Genomic DNA, 17,923 nt, shown 5'->3' with positions numbered 1-17,923 from the left:
CTCACAGCAGAGAAGGCTGAGGGGGGACATGATTGAGGTATACAAAATTATGAGGGGCACTGATAGGTTAGATAGGAAGAAACTTTTTCCCTTAGTGGAGGGGTCAATAACCAGGAGACATAGATTTAAGGTAAGGGGAAGGAGGTTTAGAGGGGATTTGAGGAAAAAATGTTTTACCTAGAGGGTGGTTGGAAACTGGAACGCACTGCCTGAAGAGGTGGTAGAGGCAGGAACTCTCACAACATTGAAGTATTTAGATGAGCACTTGAAACGCCATAGCATACAAGGCTACAGGCCAAGTGCTGGAAAATGGGATTAGAATAGTTAGGTGCTTGACAGCTGGCACAGGCGCGATGGGCCGAAGGGCCTGTTTCTGTGCTGTATAATTCTGACTCCTGACTTGTGCCTTGTAGATGGTTGACAGGCCATGGGGAGCTGCATTACTCTCTGCAGAAGTTCCAGCCTCTGATCTGCTCTTGTAGCTACAGTATTTATATAGCTGGTCCAGTTAAGTTCCTGCCAATGTTAACTCCCAGGATATTGATGGTGGGGTATTCAGTAATGGTAATGCCGTTGAATGTTAGATTCTATCTTGTTTGAGATGATCATTGTCTGGCACTTCTGTAGTGCAAATGTTACTGGTCACTAATCAGCCCAAGCCTGAATGTTGTCTAGGTCTTGCTGCATGTGGGCATGGACTGCTTCAGAATCTAAGTCCGTCACGAAAGGTACTGAACTCTGTACAATAATCAGTGAACATCCCCACTTCTGACCTCACGTTGGAGGGAAGGTCATTGATGAAGCAGCTGGAGATGGTGGGGCCTAGGACACTACCGAGGAACTCCTGCAGCGATGTTTTGGGGCTGAGATGATTGACCTCCAAAAACCACAACCATCTCCAACCAGTGGAAAGTTCACCCCCTGATGCACATCGCCTTCCATTTTGCTCATGCTCCTTGATGCCACACTCGGTAAAATGCTGCCTTGACGTCAACGGCAGTCCTCTCACCTCTGGAGTTGAGTTCTTTTGCCCATGTTTGGACCAAGGTTACAAGAAGGTCTGGAGTGGAGTGGTCCTGGCAGAACCCAAACTAATAATCGGTGAGCAGGCTATTGCTGGTTAAGTGCTGCTTTATAGCACAGTCAACCTTAATCCTTCTTTCACTTTGCCGATGATTGAGCGTAGACTGATGTGGCAGTAATTGTCCGGATTGGATTTATTGTACTTTTTGTGGACTTGCCTGGGCAATTTTCCATATTGTTGGGTAGATGCCAGTGTTGTGGATGCACTGGAACAGCTTGGCTAGGGGCGTGGCTAGTTCTAGAGCACAAGTCTTCGGTACTACAGCTGGGATGTTGTCAGGGCCCATAGCCTTTGCTGCATTCAGCCATTTCTTGATATCACATGGAGTGAATTGAATTGGCTGAAAATTGGCATTTGTGATGCTGGACACCTCAGGAGGACACCAAGATTAATCATCCAGTCACGACTTCTGGCTAAAGATGGTTGCAAATGTTCTAGCCTCGTCTTCTGCACTAACTTGCTGGGCTCTCCCATCATTGAGGATGGGGATGCTTATGGAGCCTCCTCCGCTGGTTAGTTGTTTAATTGTCCACCATCATTCACGACTGGATATGACAGGACTGCAGAGCTTTGATTTGATTTGGTTGTGGGATCGCTTAGCTCTGTCTATTGCAGTGAATCTTCATGAAACTTCAATGCACCCCCTCCAAGACAAGTACATCCTTCCTTGGGTAAGGAGACCAAAACTGTACACAGTACTCCAGGTGTGGTCTCTCCAAAGCCCTGTACAACTGCAACAAGACCTCCTTACTCTTTAACCACAACCCCCTTTCAATAAGGGTCAACATACCATTTATGTTCCTGATGCTCGTTGTGCCTGCATATTAACTTACTGTGATTTGTGTACAAAGATCCCCAAACCTCTCTGAATTCCAACACTTATTAGTCTCTCACCTTTTAAAAAAATTCTACTTTCCCATTCTTCCTACCAAAGTGGATAATTTTACACTTCCCCACATTATACTCCATCTGCCACTCTTGCTCAATCACTTAACCGGTATCTATCTCTTTGCATCCTCCTCACAACTTCCTTTCTCACCTAGCTATGTATTGTAAGAAAACCTGTGACATATTGCACTTGCTCCCCTCATCTAAGTCACTGAAATAGATTGTGAAAAGCTGAGGCAAGTACTCATCCTTGGAGCGGCACTCCACTAGTTACACCCTGCCATCACAAAAATAACCCGTTTATTTCTACTCTGTTTTGTCAGCTAACCAATCCTCAATTCACGCTAAAATATTACTTCCAACCCCATGAGCCTAATCTTGAGTAACAACCTCTTTTATGGCACCTTATCGAATACCTTCTGAAAATCCAAATATATTACATCCACTGGTACCCCCCTTATGCACTCTGCTAGTTACACCCTCAAAAAACTAACAGATTTGTCAAACAATTTACCTTAACATTAGCAAAGACAACTGATAAAGGCAAGGAAAGTCAGTGTCAGGACTGGAAAAGGAGGGAAGCAGTTTACACTGACATTACTTTAACCTCCCCATACTTATTAGTGATGGGCGTGTGGAGAGGAAGTTGTACTGTTGGTGCCAAGCACTCCTCTTCCTAGCATCAAAGTTGATTGCAAACAAATTTAAAACTCAAGGTACTTCAAATTTGGAGTAATTTTGTTGCTTCTATAAACAAGTGGGGATGAAAATTACATCCAAATCACTTTTCACTTAGGTTATTTCCTCACAACTTGGCCAGCGATACAAAGAGCAAGGGACAGCCAGTTTGTGAAGGCAAAGTACTTTTCCAGTTGATAGAAAAAAAATGCAAGGGCTCTTTCTAAATTAAGGAATTACATGCATTTCCCTCACAAGCCAACTCAAAGGGGCGACTGTCAATCAATATAAAGATATTGGACATGAACTAAATGTAGGTTAGGTATGTTAGTATAGGTTCAGTGCACAAGTGAACTGCAAATTTCTTAGTAGTGGCTATGGTTCACATCAGGAGAAAATATTGTTTTAAGTTAGCTACTTAAAATGCAGAGATCTTCCTGAGGCATTGTAGCGACTCTTTGGTTATTGAAAGAACAAAATATGTAGTCATTACAATCTGAAATGTTTTAAAAGCAGGAGGATGCAATTTCAATGCATTCGTATTTATTTTTCTGAAGGGAAGCTTACACAATGAATGTGAAACGCAAATGCCAATCCCTATTTTCTTACCAACAGCAATGGAATTCACCGTTGTACTGGAAGCAGAGTTTGTTTTCATCGTGACAAAGGAATGATTTGGCGTTTGTTGTTCTTGGTGAAATGCTCCAATAGGAAGAGGTACAGCTCTACGCTTGATCCCAACTACATGAAACTGTGACTGACCATTAGCACCAGCATCTTCGATCTTCTTTATTGTGTGGTTAGGAAAAGTCAATCTAAACCATAAAGAGATCATAAAAGTGTTAACTGAATCCATCAAGAATATCTTTTTTTGAGGATTTGCAACCTCTTGAAAGTGATTTTCTTTCTTTGCATGCTTCTTCTTTTCCAGATTACACACTGGTTGATCACCACAAGCTGCACAAGAGTAGGCTGGCAGAGAGTTAGAATCACAGAATGATAAAACACAGAAAGAGGCCATTCAGTCCATTGTGCCTGTGCAAGGTTTTTGGCAGAGATGTCCAATTAATTTCACTCCCCTGCTCTTTCCCCATAGCCCTGTAATATTTTCCCTTCCAAGTAGTTGTCCAATTTCCTTTTGAATGTGACTACTGAATCTGCTTCCACCAACTTTTCAGGGAATGCATTCCACATCACAACAAATCATTGTGAAAAAAAGTTTCCTCAGGTCACCTCTGACTCTTTTGCCAATTACCTTAAATTTGTGTCCCCTGGTTTCTGACATGGGAATCAGTTTCTTCTTAGGTACTCTAGCAAAACCAGTTCTGATTTTGAATATTTATCAAATCTCCTCTTAACCTCCTCTGCTCTAAGAGGGTGGGGAGAGAGGGGGGAACAATCCCATCTCTTCCAGTCTCTCCACATAACTGAAGTCCCTCATCCTGGTCCCATTCTAGTAAATCTCTTCTACAGCCTCTCCAAGAACATCCGAAAGTGTGGTGCCCAGAATTGAACACAATAATCCAGTTGAGGCATAATCAGTGTTTCATAAAGGTTTAGCATAACTTCCTTACTTTTGCACTCTTTTCCTTTATTAATAAAGCCAAGGATCCCATATGAATTTCAAACAGCTGTCTCAATATCTCCTGCCGCCTTCAAAGATTTGTGTACATGTTACATAGAACATAGAACAGTACAGCACAGTACAGGCCCTTCGGCCCACGACGTTGTGCCGAACCTTTAACCTACTCTAAGATCAAACTAACTACCTACCCTTCATTCTACTATCATCCATGTACCTATCCAAGAGTCGCTTAAATGCCCTTAATGTATCTGCTTCTACTACCACCGCTGGCAGTGCATTCCACGCACCCACCACTCTCTGTGTAAAGAACCTACCTCTGACATCTCCCCGAAACCTTCCTCCAATCACCTTAAAATTATGCCCCCTGGTGATAGCCCTTTCCACCCTGGGAAAAAGTCTCTGGCTATCAACTCTAACTATGCCTCTCATCATCTTGTACCCCTCTATGAAGTCACCTCTCATCCTTCTTCGCTCCAGTGAGAAAAGCCCCAGCTCCTTCAATCTTTCTTCATAGGACATGCCCTCCAGTCCAGGCAGCATCCTGGTAAATCTCCTCTGCACCCTCTCTAAAGCTTCCACATCCTTCCTATAATGAGGCGACCAGAACTGAACACAATATTCCAAGTGTGGTCGAACCAGGCCTTATAGAGCTGCAGCATAACCTTGCGGCTCTTAAACTCAATCCCCCTGTTAATGAAAGCCAACACACCATACGTCTTCTTAACAACCCTATCAACTTGGGTGGCAACTTTGAGCGATCTATGGACGTGGACCCCAAGATCCCTCTGTTCCTCCACTCGACCAAGAATCCTGTCTTTAAGCCTGTATTCCGCATTTAAATTCGACCTTCCAAAATGAATCACTTCACACTTTTCCAGGTTGAACTCCATCTGCCACTTCTCAGCCCAGCTCTGCATCCTGTCAATGTCCCGTTGCAACCTACAACAGCCTTCCACACTATCCACAACTCCAGCAACCTTCGTGTCATCGACAAACTTGCTAACCCAGCCTTCCACTTCCTCATCCAAGTCATTTATAAAAATCACAAAGAGCAGAGGTCCCAGAACAGATCCTTGTGGAACACCACTGGTCACCGAGATCCATGCTGAATACTTTCCATCTACTCCCACCCTCTGACTTCTATGGGCCAGCCAATTTTGTATCCAGACAGCCAACTTTCCCTGAATCCCATGCCTCCTCACTTTCTGAATGAGCCTACCATGGGGAACCTTATCAAACGTCTTGCTAAAATCCATAAACACCACATCCACTGCTCTTCCTTCATCAATGTGTTTTGTCACATCTTCAAAGAATTCAATAAGGCTTGTGAGGTATGACCTGCCCCTCACAAAGCCATGCTGACTGTCTCTAATCAAACCATGCTTTTCCAAATAATCATAAATCCTGTCTCTCAGAATCCTCTCCAATAATTTGCCCACTACCGACGTAAGACTGACTGGTCTATAATTCCCAGGGTTATCCCTATTCCCTTTCTTGAACAAGGGAACAACATTTGCCACCCTCCAATCATCCGGTACTACTCCAGTGGACAGTGAAGACGCAAAGATCATCGCCAAAGGCGCAGCAATCTCTTCCCTCGCTTCCCGTAATATCCTTGGGTATATCCCGTCTGGCCCCGGGGACTTATCTGTCCTCATATCATTCAAAATTTCCAGCACATCCTCCCTCTTATCCTCAACCTGTTCAAGCATATCAGCCTGTTCCACGCTGTCCTCACAAACGACCAGGTCCCTCTCACTAGTGAATACTGAAGCAAAGTATTCATTTAGGACCTCCCCTACCTCCTCCAACTCCAGGCACAAGTTCCCTCCACTATCCCTGATTGGCCCTACCCTCACTCTGGCCATCCTCTTGTTCCTCACATAAGTGTAGAACGCCTTGGGATTTTCCTTAATCCTACCCGCCAAGACTTTTTCATGTCCCCTTCTAGCTCTCCTAAGTCTATTCTTCAGTTCCTTCCTGGCTACCTTGTAACCCTCTAGAGCCCTGTCTGATCCTTGCTTCCTCAACCTTAATTAAGCTTCCTTCTTCCTCTTGACATCCAAGGTTCCTTCACCCTACCATCTCTTCCCTGCCTCATCGGGACAAACCTATCCAGCAGTCGCAGCAAGTGCTCCCTAAACAACCTCCATATTTCTGTCGTGCATTTCCCTGAGAACATCTGTTCCCAATTTATGCTCCCCAGTTCCTGCCTAATAGCATTGTAATTCCCCCTCCCCCAATTAAATATTTTCCCATCCCGTCTGCTCCTGTCCCTCTTCATGACTCTCGTAAAGGTCAGGGAGTTGTGATCACTATCACCGAAATGCTCTCCCACCGAGAGATCTGCCACCTGGCCTGGTTCGTTGCCAAGTACCAAGTCCAACATAGTCTCCCCTCTAGTCGGCCTATCTACATACTGAGTCAGGAAACCTTCCTGGACACACCTGACAAAAACTGCTCCATCCAAACTATTTGCACTAAGGAGGTTCCAATCAATATTAGTGAAGTTGAAGTTACCTCCAGGTGTCTTTGTTCCTGCATCCTATTTAAAATTGTACTATTTCATTCACATTGCCTCTCCTCATTCTCCCTACCAAAATTTTAACTGCATGTGTCTACCTATTTTACCAGTCTGTCGAGATCCTCCTGAAGACTGTTACTATCCTCCTTATTGTTTATTATATTACTGATCCTCGTATCATTTGCAAACTTTGAAATTATGCTGTTTTCCCAGGTCCAAGTAATTAACATACATCAAAAATAGCAGTGGTCCTAATACTGACATGTGGGGAACAGCACTGTATAATCCCCCGCCCCCTACCACCCCCTCCCCCCACTAAATCTGAAAAACAACTGAACACAAATCCTCTCTGTATTCTGTCCATTAGCCAATTTTGTATCCATGTTGCCACTGCCCCATTATTCCTAAGGGGTTTTAATTTTGTTAACAAGTCTATTATCTGGCACTCTGTAAAAAGCCTTTCGAAAGTCCACATACACAATATCAACCACTCGACCCTCATCAACCCTCTCTGTTACTTCAAAAAACTCAATCAAGTTAAACACCATTTGCCTTTAACAAATTTGTGCTGAATGTCATTTATAAGCCCATACTTTTCCAAATGACAACTCATTTTGTCTGGAATTATAGTGTCTAAAGGTTTCACCAACACCAATGGCTGACTGGTCTGTAGTTGCTGGGTTTATCCCTCTCCTTGTTTTAAAACAGGGGTATAACATTGGCAATCCTGCTGTCTTCTGGCACCACCCCCATAATCCAAGCAGGATTAGAAGATTCATTCTTACTTTACTCAGAAACCTAGGATACATCCCATCTGGATTGGGTGTCTTTCCAACTTTGAGGACTGCCAACTTTTAAAGTATATCCTCTTATCTGCTTTTCTCCTATTCTATTATGCTAGTGCCTCCTCCTTTACTGCTATATTGGCAGCATCCTCTTCTCTAGTGAAGACAGATGCAAAGTACTCAGGGTGCTTCCTTTGATGATCCCTTTCACTATTTATTTCTTTACAAAAGACTTTTGGGTTCCCTTTCCATGTTAGCTGCTAATCTATTTTTATATCTTTCTTTACTGCTTATTCCTTTTCTTGATCTCCTCTGTACTTTCTATATTCAGCTTGGTGTTCTACTGCATTATTAACCTTACAATTGTGGGTCTTTTGGGTTTTATTTTAACCTCTATTTTTAGCCATCAACAGAGCTCAAGCTCTTGTGGGAATCTGTCTACTCTGTACCCAAACCATCTCCTCTTTGAATGTCACATTATTACTTAATTAGTAGCCTACCAATTTTTGATTACAACCTACCTGGGTCAGATTCCTTTAAAACTCACTGAAATTAGCTTTCCTCCAGTTAAGTAGTTATATGCTCGCTTGTACCTGGTCTTTTTCCATTGTTATTCTAAACCTGATAATATTATGATCACTGTTCCCTGAATGCTCTCCCAATCAAACATGTGCCACTTGCCCCACCTTATACCCTGGAACTAGATTCAGCACTGCTTCCTTCCTGGTTTGCTGCAAATGCACAGATCAATTTGACCTCATCTTCACTACAGGGAATGTGCACTCAGCCCCTGCTGAATAGGGCACAGTATTTAAGATTAGGAATGCAACTGTGAAGAGCAGATGGAACCTGCATCCTCCAGTAGTGGGTTGATGCTCTTATATACAGATCAACACATTTCAAATGTAAATCTAAACTTTTAGGGCTATCTGCATTGAAATAATCATTTTAGCAAGCTATGTAATCTTTGGCTTGAAACATAGAATTTTAAATGCTACAAACCAATCCTTCACAAGCCGGAGATTTAACAACCGCAGTAGATATCTGGAAGACTAAGGTCTTTGTTTAATTTTAACACTTCAGATCAGTTCACTGCACTAAATTCAAATTATAATTTTTGTTTCAGCATGCATTTTATGGTGGAAGGCAATAAAAACATTGAATATTTATACCCTTCTCTTCCCTTCCACTACAAAAAGCATGGATAGTGAATGTTGGCAGACTAGTCAACTATAGTGCTGTCAAAGTTGGGACCAATCCTCACCCACCATCCACACACAAGCACTTTTTTGCACTGATCTGCAATCAGAAGAGAGAACTTTAGATTGTTTGCCCAAGACAGAAGCCAATTATAGCTTGCCTATGATTAATTCACTTAAGTGAATGCCGGGCTGCAAATCTTACTACAGCTTCAGGTACTTCAGGTAGTACATTAATCAACTGAGGTATGGAGCAATCAAAAAGTAGTTTTACTTAATTTGCTCTTTTGAGTGACCCTTTGATGCAAGTTATGCTGTATTGATGAAGCACTGTAAAAAGTTCCTAACTGATGCATCAGCTTCTTACAGAGTACTTCATCTTACAAAGAATAGAAGAAAAACAAGTGAAAGGATGTGAGGTTGAAATTCAAAATATTGATTTATAATTGATTGTAGAAGAGATATTGGACCTAGTTATAAACAGGGTCCAAGGTTACAGCAATAGCAGGAAGCATCATTCTTCCAGTTTAAGCCCATCAGTTTTATATAATTCACTCATGTAGCTAACTAATCCCTCGTTAATGGTTTTGATATGTTAACTGACATGAATCAGCAAATAATGACATATCTATAACCTTTTTGAGCATTACTAGTTAGTATGCAACTCACCGGAGACATTTAGTGAACCCTGTGGAAGTTAGGATGCCACCGCTCCCAAGTTTACTGCACAGTGAGAGGTACTCAGAGTATAGATCTACTCGATAGATCGAACTATCTGCACTTTCTTCAAAGTTGGCATTCAACCTAAAACAGAACAAAAATGCACTTTGTTACGGTGCAGCATTGCCTACTTATACAAGAACAATATGGGACAGGCCCACCACAGGGAGATGAAGGAATTTATATATAGCATGGGACTGCATAGTCCCCCGTAATACAATGAATTTACAATTAAATGTGGTTTGCCAAATAACGTCTTGGTCCTTTCTATTAATTTTATACCCAAGTGCCTGTACATACCTGGGTTATGTTCAACAAAATAGAGTAAATCATTAACAGGCAGTTTCAGACATTTTCCATTTTCACAGCAAAAGGCAAAAAAAAGAGTACAAGAGGTTTATAGGGCGAGTGTTATAGTTGTACCCCATAGAGTTCATAGTACGGCGAATAGATATTGCTGCACGGATATCACAATGATGACTGTACTTCTTGCAACATTAAGTCAAAATGCCACAGTCTTGACAAATAAAATTGTGTTCATGCTTTTTTTTTTAATTTGTTTCATGGGATGTGGGCATCACTGGCAAGGCCAGCATTTGTCCTCCATCCCTAATTGCTCTTGAGAAGGATGTGAGGTTGAAATTCAAAATATTGATTTGTAATTGATTGTAGAAGAGAGAGAGAGACCAGAGAGAGAGAGAGAGAAACAGAGAGAGGGAGACCAGAGAGAGAGAGAGGGAGAGGGAGTAAGCTGCTTTCTTCAACTGCTGCAGTTCATTTCGTGCAGGTACACTCACAGTGCTGTTTGGATTTTGATCCCGTGATAGTAAGGAACAGCGATATATTTCCAAGGCAGGATGGTATGTGACTTGGAGGGGAACTTGCAGGTGGTGGTGTTCCCATACGTTTGCTGTCCTTGTCCTTCTAGGTGGAAGAGGTCATGGATTTGGAAGGTGCTGTTGAAGGAGGTGTGGTGAGTTGCAGTGCATCTTGCATATGGTACACACTGCTGTCACTGTGCATCACACATGGGGTGCCGATCAAGCGGGCTACTTTGTCCTGGATGGTGTCAAGCTTCCAGAGTGTTGTTGAAGCTGCACTCATCCAGGCAAGTGCAGAGTATTCCATCACACTCCTGACTTGTGTCTTGTAGATGGTGGACAGGCTTTGGAGAATCAGAGGTGGGTTACTCGCCACAGAATTCCCAGCCTCTGACCTGCTCTTGTAGCCACAGTATTTATGTGGCTGATCCAGTCCAGTTTCTGGCCAATTGGAACCCCCAGGATATGGATAGTGGGGGCTTCAGTGATGGTAATGCTGTTGAATGTCAAGGGGAGCTGGTTAGATTCTCTGTTGTTGGAGATAGTCATTGCATGGCACTTGCCTGGCACGAATGTAATTTGGCACAAATCAGCCCAAGTCTGAATGTTGTCCAGCTCTTGTTGCATTTCTACAAGGACTGCTTCAGTATCTGAGGAGTTGCGAATGGTACTGAACATTGTACAATTATCGGAGAACATCCCCACTTCTGACCTTATGATGGAGGGAAGGTCATTAATGAAGCAGCTGAAGATGGCTGGGCCTAGGACACTACCCTGAGGAACTCCTGCAGCAATGTCTTGAAGCTGAAATGACTGGCCTCCAATAACCACCTTTCTTTGTGCTAGGTATGACTCCAACCAGTGGAAAGATTTCCCCCGATTCCCAATTACTTCAATTTGCCTAGGGATCCTTGATGCCACACTCAGTGAAATGTTTCTTTAATATCAAGGGCAATCATTGTCATCTCATGAGCTCAGTTCTTTTGTCCGTGTTTGGACCAAGGCTCTAATGAGGTCAGGAGCTGAGCTGCCCTGGTGGAATCCAAACTGAACATCAGTGAGCAGGCTGTTGCTGTTTAAATGGCGCTTGATAGCAGCGTCAACAACAACTTCCATTACTTTGCTGATGATCGCGAATAGACTGCTAGGGCGGTAATTGGCTGGATTGGATTTGTCCTGCTTTTTGTGGACAGGGCATACCTGGGCAATTTTCCAGACTGTTGGGTAGATGTCAGTGTTGGAGCTGTACTGGAACAGCTTGGCTAGGGGCGTGGCTAGTTCTGCAGCACAAGTCTTCAGGACTACAGCCGGGATGTTGTCAAGACTCGTAGCCTTTGCATTATCCAGTGCCTTCAGCCATTTCTTGATATCACGTGGAGTGAATCAAATTGGCTGAAGACTGGCATCTGTGATGCTGGGAACCTCAGGAGGAAGCAGAGATGGGTCACCCACTATTGTTGTGCACTTTCAATCATCTTTGATCACCAAGCTCATTTACTGTGACAGGGAAAACAATGTTTAAAATTAATAGCAATTAGGATTTGTAATGCAATGGATAGCAAAGGAGAGAGACTGAATTCCTTACTTGCCTTTAAAGGTGGTGCTTTTACCAACTATGAAAATCTTCTGCCAGTAACCCAATGGACATGAATGGAAAGATTCACTAAAAGACTTCCCTAAAGGGCTCTGGTTAGGCAGTGAAAATTTAAGACCCACAAACCAGAATGGCCCAGTTCAATCACTGATTTGTGCTCACAATTTGAGTGGCAGTAAGAGTACAATTCATTTGGGATTAAAAGGGCTAAAGGGGGATATGAAAAATGGCTAGATGATCAGGTAAAATATAAGGACTTCTATCAACATATCAAAAACTAACAAGGTTAGAACAGAAGGTAGGATTGCTCGGAAATGAAGAGGAAAATTTAATTGCAGAGGACGAAGGTGTGACAGATTTTTTTTTTTTAAATCATTGAAATGAGAATGAGCACCAGAGGAGGATAAATAATTGCTGGTTCAGAGAAAACTCAGAGCAAGAAGTAGATGGCATATCTCATAGGCTGTGAAGAATTCAGATAGGCCATCATTTTTCAATACTTCTGAAATATAAAAATTGTACCAAGCGACTGGCAAGTACTCAATATAACATGTTGGTTCAAGAGCAGAGAGAAAAATAAACCAGTTGGTCTGTCAGTTGTAGCCAAACTCTAAGAATTTATAATTCAAGATAAATTAAGTGAGCGTAAAAAAGTATGGAATAATCAAGCTTAGCTAGCTAGGATTTGTTCACGGCAAATTGTGTTTGGTAAATTTAATCCAGTCAGATAAAAGGAATGTGGTGGACGTAGCGAGTTTGAATTTTCACACAGTGTTCAATAAGGTGTTCCGAATTCAGACTTACGGTATGAAAAAAATGTGACAGTGGAATGAAAGTTGACAGACAGATGTAACAAAATGATTTAGGGTAAATGGGCATTGCTCAGATTTGGGAAGTATTGGAAGAGGTGTACTTTAGGACTCAGCATTAGCTTGACTTGTTATATAGAAAAAGGAGTTTAGCAAACAATGAGGGTGATAAAGAAGGTAGTTTGCAGTGGTGCTCATCAAGGGTTTATTTTGGGTCCATTACTCTTTAATTTTTATAAACAACCTAGACGCAGGTATTGGAGTAGCATTATAAAGTTTGCAGACAATACGAATCTTGGCAAAGTAGTAGATAGCAATGAGGATAGTGGTACACTTTAGGATGACAAATAGATGGCGAAATGGACAGAAGCTTGGTAGATGGATTCCAATGCAGAGAATACAGAATAAAAAGCTACTATCAGTAATGGTGACCATGAAACTAGCAGATTGTCAAAAAAAATCCATCTAGTTCACGAATGTCCTTCAGGAAAGGAAATCTGCAGGCCTCATCTGTGTGACTCCAGACATAAAGCAATGTGGTTGACTTTTAACTGCTCTCTGAAATGGACTAGCAAGCCACTCAGATGCATCAAGCAGCTATCAGAAACAATAATAAAACTGGATGGACAAGCTGACATTGACCTAGGTACTGGACATGATAAAGGCACGTCAAGCCTAGTCAACCCTGCAAAGACCTCCTCAATTACATTTGGGGGCTTGTGCCAATATTGGGACAGCTGTCCTAGAGACTAGAAATCCAACAGTCATACTTCCAGCATCATATCTGTCAGCCAATGTCCCAGACTTCTCCAGCACTGTCCCAGGATATGTTCTATCAGATCGGCAAGAGGTGGGGGCACAGTGGTGCACAGTCAGGAGGGAGTGGTCCTTGGAGTTCTCAACACTAACTCTGGACCTCGAAGTCTCAGGCATCAGGTCAACATGGGCAAAGGAAACCACCCGTTGATTACTATCTACCACCTTCCCTCAGCTGATAAATCAGCTTTTCTCCATGTTGAACACTACTTGAAGAAGCAAGGAAAGTGGCAAGGGCACACAATGTACTCTGGGTAAGGGACCTCCATGTCCATTACCATGAGGGTCTTGTTAGCAAGACTACTGGCTGAGACCTGAAGGAAATAGATAAAGACTGGGCTTGCGGCAGGTAGTGAGAAATGCAACATGAGGACAAAACCTACTTGACCTCGTCCTCACCAATCTACCTGTCGCAGATGCAGCTGTCCACAACAATACTGGCTGGAGTGACCACCACACAGTCCTTCTGAAGACAAAGTCCCGTCTTCACACTAAGGAGACTGTATGCTATAGACAGAGCCAGTGATCCTACAGCCAATGGATCAGATCAAAGCTCTGCAGTCCTGCTACATCCAGTCATGTGGTGGACAATTAAACAACTTCATTTTGTATTTATATAGCGCCTTTAACATAGTAAAACATCCCATGGCACTTCACAGGATAAAACAAGATATGACACAGAGTCCCATAAGGAGATGTTAGGTCAGATGACCAAAAGCTTGGTCAGCGGTAGGTTTTAAGGAGTGTTTTAAAGGAGGAAAAAGAGGTCGAAAGATGGAGCGATTTCGGGAGCGAATTGCAGAGCTTAGGGCCCAGGCAGCTGAAGACATGGCAACCAATGGTGGAGCCATTAAAATCAGGGATCTCAATTGGCCAGAATTAGAGGAGCCCTGATATTTCAGAGCTGTAGGGCTAAAGGAGATTTCAGAGATGGGGAGGGGTGAGGCCATTGAGAGATTTGAAAACGAGGCTGAGAATTTTAAAAATTGAGGCGTTGCTTAACTGGAAACCAATAAAAGTCAGCAAGCACCCAGGTAATGGGTGAACATGAGCGTGAGAGGACATGGGCAGCAGAGTTTTGGATCACCTCAAGTTTAGAGGGTAGAATGTGAGACGCTGGCCAGGCGTCTGTTAGAATAGTCAAGTTTAGAGGTAACAAAGATATGGATGAGGGTTTCAGCAGCAGATGAGCTGAGGCAATGACAGAGCCTGGCGATGTTATGGTGTCATGAAGTTGGAAAGTGATGGCATAGATGTGTGATTGGAAGCTTATCTTGGGGTCAAATATGACATCAAGTTACGAACAGTCAAATTCAGCCTTAGACAGTTGCCAGGAAGGCAGATGGAGTCGGTGGCTTGGGAATGAAGTTTGTGGTGGGGGCCAAAGACAATGGAGGAAATTTCTGCGGATTCGGTACTGGATGTTGGACAAGCAGTTTGACAATTTAGAGATAGTGGATGGGTCAAGAGGGGTAGAGCTGGGTGTCAACAACATACATGTCGAAACTTGTGTTTTTGGATGATGTTACTGAGGGACAGCATGCAAGCGAGAAACAGGAGGGAACCAAGGATCTTGGGGGACACTAGACGCGACTGTGCGGGAGCTGGAAAAGAAGCTGTTACAGGTGATTCTCCAGCTACAATCAGATCGATAAAACTGGAACTAGGCAATGCAGTCCCATCCAGCTGGCCAATGGTGGAGCAGTGTTGGAGGAGGATGGTGTGACCAACCATGTCAAAGGCTGCAGACAGGTTGAGAAGGACAAGGAGGGTTAGTTTACCTTTGTCACAGTCACACAGGATGTCATTTGTGACTTTGATAAGAGCCGTTTTGGTACTGTGGCAGAGGCAGAAACCGAAACCTGATTGGAAGGATTCAAACATGGAGTTCCCAGAAAGACGGACATGGATTTTGAGAGACATGCTCAAGGACTTCAGAGAAAAGGGAGGTTGGATATAGGCCAGTAGCTTGCAGGGATTGAGAGTTGGTTTTTTGAGGAGAGGGGTGATGACAGCACATTTGAAGGAGAGGGGGACAGTACCTGGAAAGAGAGGACTGTTAACAATATCAGCTGTAACAGATAGGAGAGAAACTAGAGAAAGATGCAAGTTCAGAACTAGAGCAGGGGAAGCAGAGGAATTTTGGCTCAGTGGACTAGAATGGGAGGGAAGTGGCAGAGGCAGCAGATTGAATGGTCTCAATCTTGGTGACAAAGAAATCCATGAGCTACTTGCACTTGTTGTTGGAGGTGACAAACATAAACTAACATGGAAAGGAGGCTCCATGAACATCCCCAGTCTCAATGATGGCAGAGCCCAGCACGTGAGTGCAAATGATAAGGCTTAAGTGTTTGCAACAAACTTCAGCCAGAAGTCCTAAGTGGATGATCATAGAGAGATACAGCACTGAAACAGACCCTTCAGCCCACCATGTCTGTGCCGACCATCGACCACCCATTTATACTAATCCTACATTAATCCCATATTCCCTACCACATCCCCACCTTCCATCAATTCTCATACCACCTACCTACACTAGGGGCAATTTATAATGGCCAATTTACCTATCAACCTGCAAGTCTTTGGCTGTGGGAGGAAACTGGAACACCCGGCGGAAACCCATGCGGTCACAGGGAGAACTTGCAAACTCCGCACAGGCAGTACCCAGAACTGAACCCAGGTCGCTGGAGCTGTGAGGCTGTGGTGCGAACCACTGCGCCGCCCTTGGCCTCCTCCCAATAACCTCACCATCACAGAAGCCAGTCTTCAGCCAATTCAATTCACTTAACGTGACCTGGAGAAGCAGCTGACTGGCTACAGCAGAGGTTATGGGTCCCTTCAACGCCCCGGCTGTCGTGTTGAAGAATGGTGCTCCAGAACTAGTCACACCTCTAGCTGAGATGTTCCAGTACAGATACAACACTGTGCATCTACCTGACAAAGTGGAAAACTGCCTAGGTTCACCCTATCCATAAAAAGCAGGACAAATCCAATCTGGCAATTACCACGCCGTCAGCTTACTCTTAATTATCAACAAAGTGACGGAAGGTGTCGTTGACAGTGCTATCAAACGGCACTTACCAATAACCTGCTCACAGATACTCAGTTGTGTTTTGCCAGGACCACTTAACTCCAGACTGCATTACAGCCTTGGTCCAAATGTGGACAAAAGAACTGAATTCCAGAGGTGAAGCAAGAGTGACTGCCCTTGACTTTAGGCAGCATTTGTCTGAGTGCAGCAGCAAAATTGAAGTCCATGGGAATCGGGGTAAAACTTTTCACTGGCTAGAGTCATACCTCACAAAGGGAGATGGTTGTAGTTGCTGGAGGCCAATCATCTCAGCCCCAGGAGATTGCTGCAGGAGTTCCTCAGGGCAGTGTCCTAGGTCTACCCATTTTCAGCTGCTTCATCAATGTCCTTCCCACCAACATAGGCCAGAACTGGAGATGTTCCCTGATGATTGTACAGTATTAAGTTCCATTCGCAGCTCCTCAGAATAATGAAGCAGACCATGCCAATAGACAGCAAGACCTGGACAACATTCAGGCTTGGGCTAAGTGGCATGTAACATTCGTGCCACACAAGCACCAGGCAAGTGAGAATCTGATCACCTTCCTTTGTCATTTAACAGAATTTTCATGCCAAATTCCCCCATCATCCACATCCTAGGGTCACCACTGACCAGAAACGTAACTACACCAGCCACATAAATACTGTGGTCACAAGAGTTCCTCAGGGTAGTGTCCTAGGCCCAACCATCTTCAGCTGCTTCATCAATGACCTTCCTTCAATCATAAGGTCAGAAGTGGGGATGTTCGCTGATGATTTCACAATGTTCAGCACCATTCATGACTCCTCAGATACTGAAGCAGTCCGTATAGAAATGCAGCAAGACCTGGACAATATCCAGGCTTGGGCTGATAAGTGGCAAGTAACATTCGCGCCACATAAGTGCCAGGCAATGACCATCTCCAACAAGAGAGAATCTAACCATCTCCCCATGACATTCAACAGCATTATCATTGCTGAATCCCCCACTATCAACATCCTAGGGGCTACCATTGACCAGAAACTGAACTGGAGTAGCCATATAAATACCGTGGCTACAAGAACAGGTCAGCGGCTAGGAATCCTGAGGCGGGTAACTCACCTCCTGACTCCCCAAAGCCTGTCCACCATCTACAAGGCACAAGTCAGGAGTGTGATGGAATACTCTCCACTTGCCTGGATGGGTGCAGCTCCAACAACACTCAAGAAGCTCGACACCATCCAGGATACTGAAGCCCGCTTGATTGGCACCCCATCTACAAACATTCACTCCCTCCACCGCCGACGCACAGTGGCAGCAGTGTGTACCATCTATAAGATGCACTAAGCAATGCACCAAGGCTCCTTAGACAGCACCTTCCAAACCCACGA

The 17,923-nt window shown here is 43.8% G+C and overlaps 1 protein-coding gene across 1 annotated transcript in view; it reads right to left on the bottom strand.

Annotated features, from left to right (window-relative positions):
- Positions 1 to 17,923, bottom strand: part of LOC137383793 (AT-rich interactive domain-containing protein 2-like) — a 312,689-nt gene that overhangs the window by 50,811 nt on the left and 243,955 nt on the right. The window contains exons 13-14 of the mRNA XM_068057005.1: positions 9,413 to 9,547; positions 3,260 to 3,465 (exon numbers count right to left, since the gene is read on the bottom strand). Of these exons, the coding sequence (XP_067913106.1) occupies positions 3,260 to 3,465; positions 9,413 to 9,547 (341 nt within the window). The remainder of the gene's footprint in view (positions 1 to 3,259; positions 3,466 to 9,412; positions 9,548 to 17,923) is intronic.

The sequence above is a fragment of the Heterodontus francisci genome, chromosome 25, assembly GCF_036365525.1.
Source record: "Heterodontus francisci isolate sHetFra1 chromosome 25, sHetFra1.hap1, whole genome shotgun sequence".
Classification (NCBI taxonomy): Eukaryota; Metazoa; Chordata; class Chondrichthyes; order Heterodontiformes; family Heterodontidae; genus Heterodontus; species Heterodontus francisci.
The sequence above is the reverse complement of the archived record's forward strand: the minus strand, read 5'-3'. Positions and strand labels throughout refer to the sequence as shown.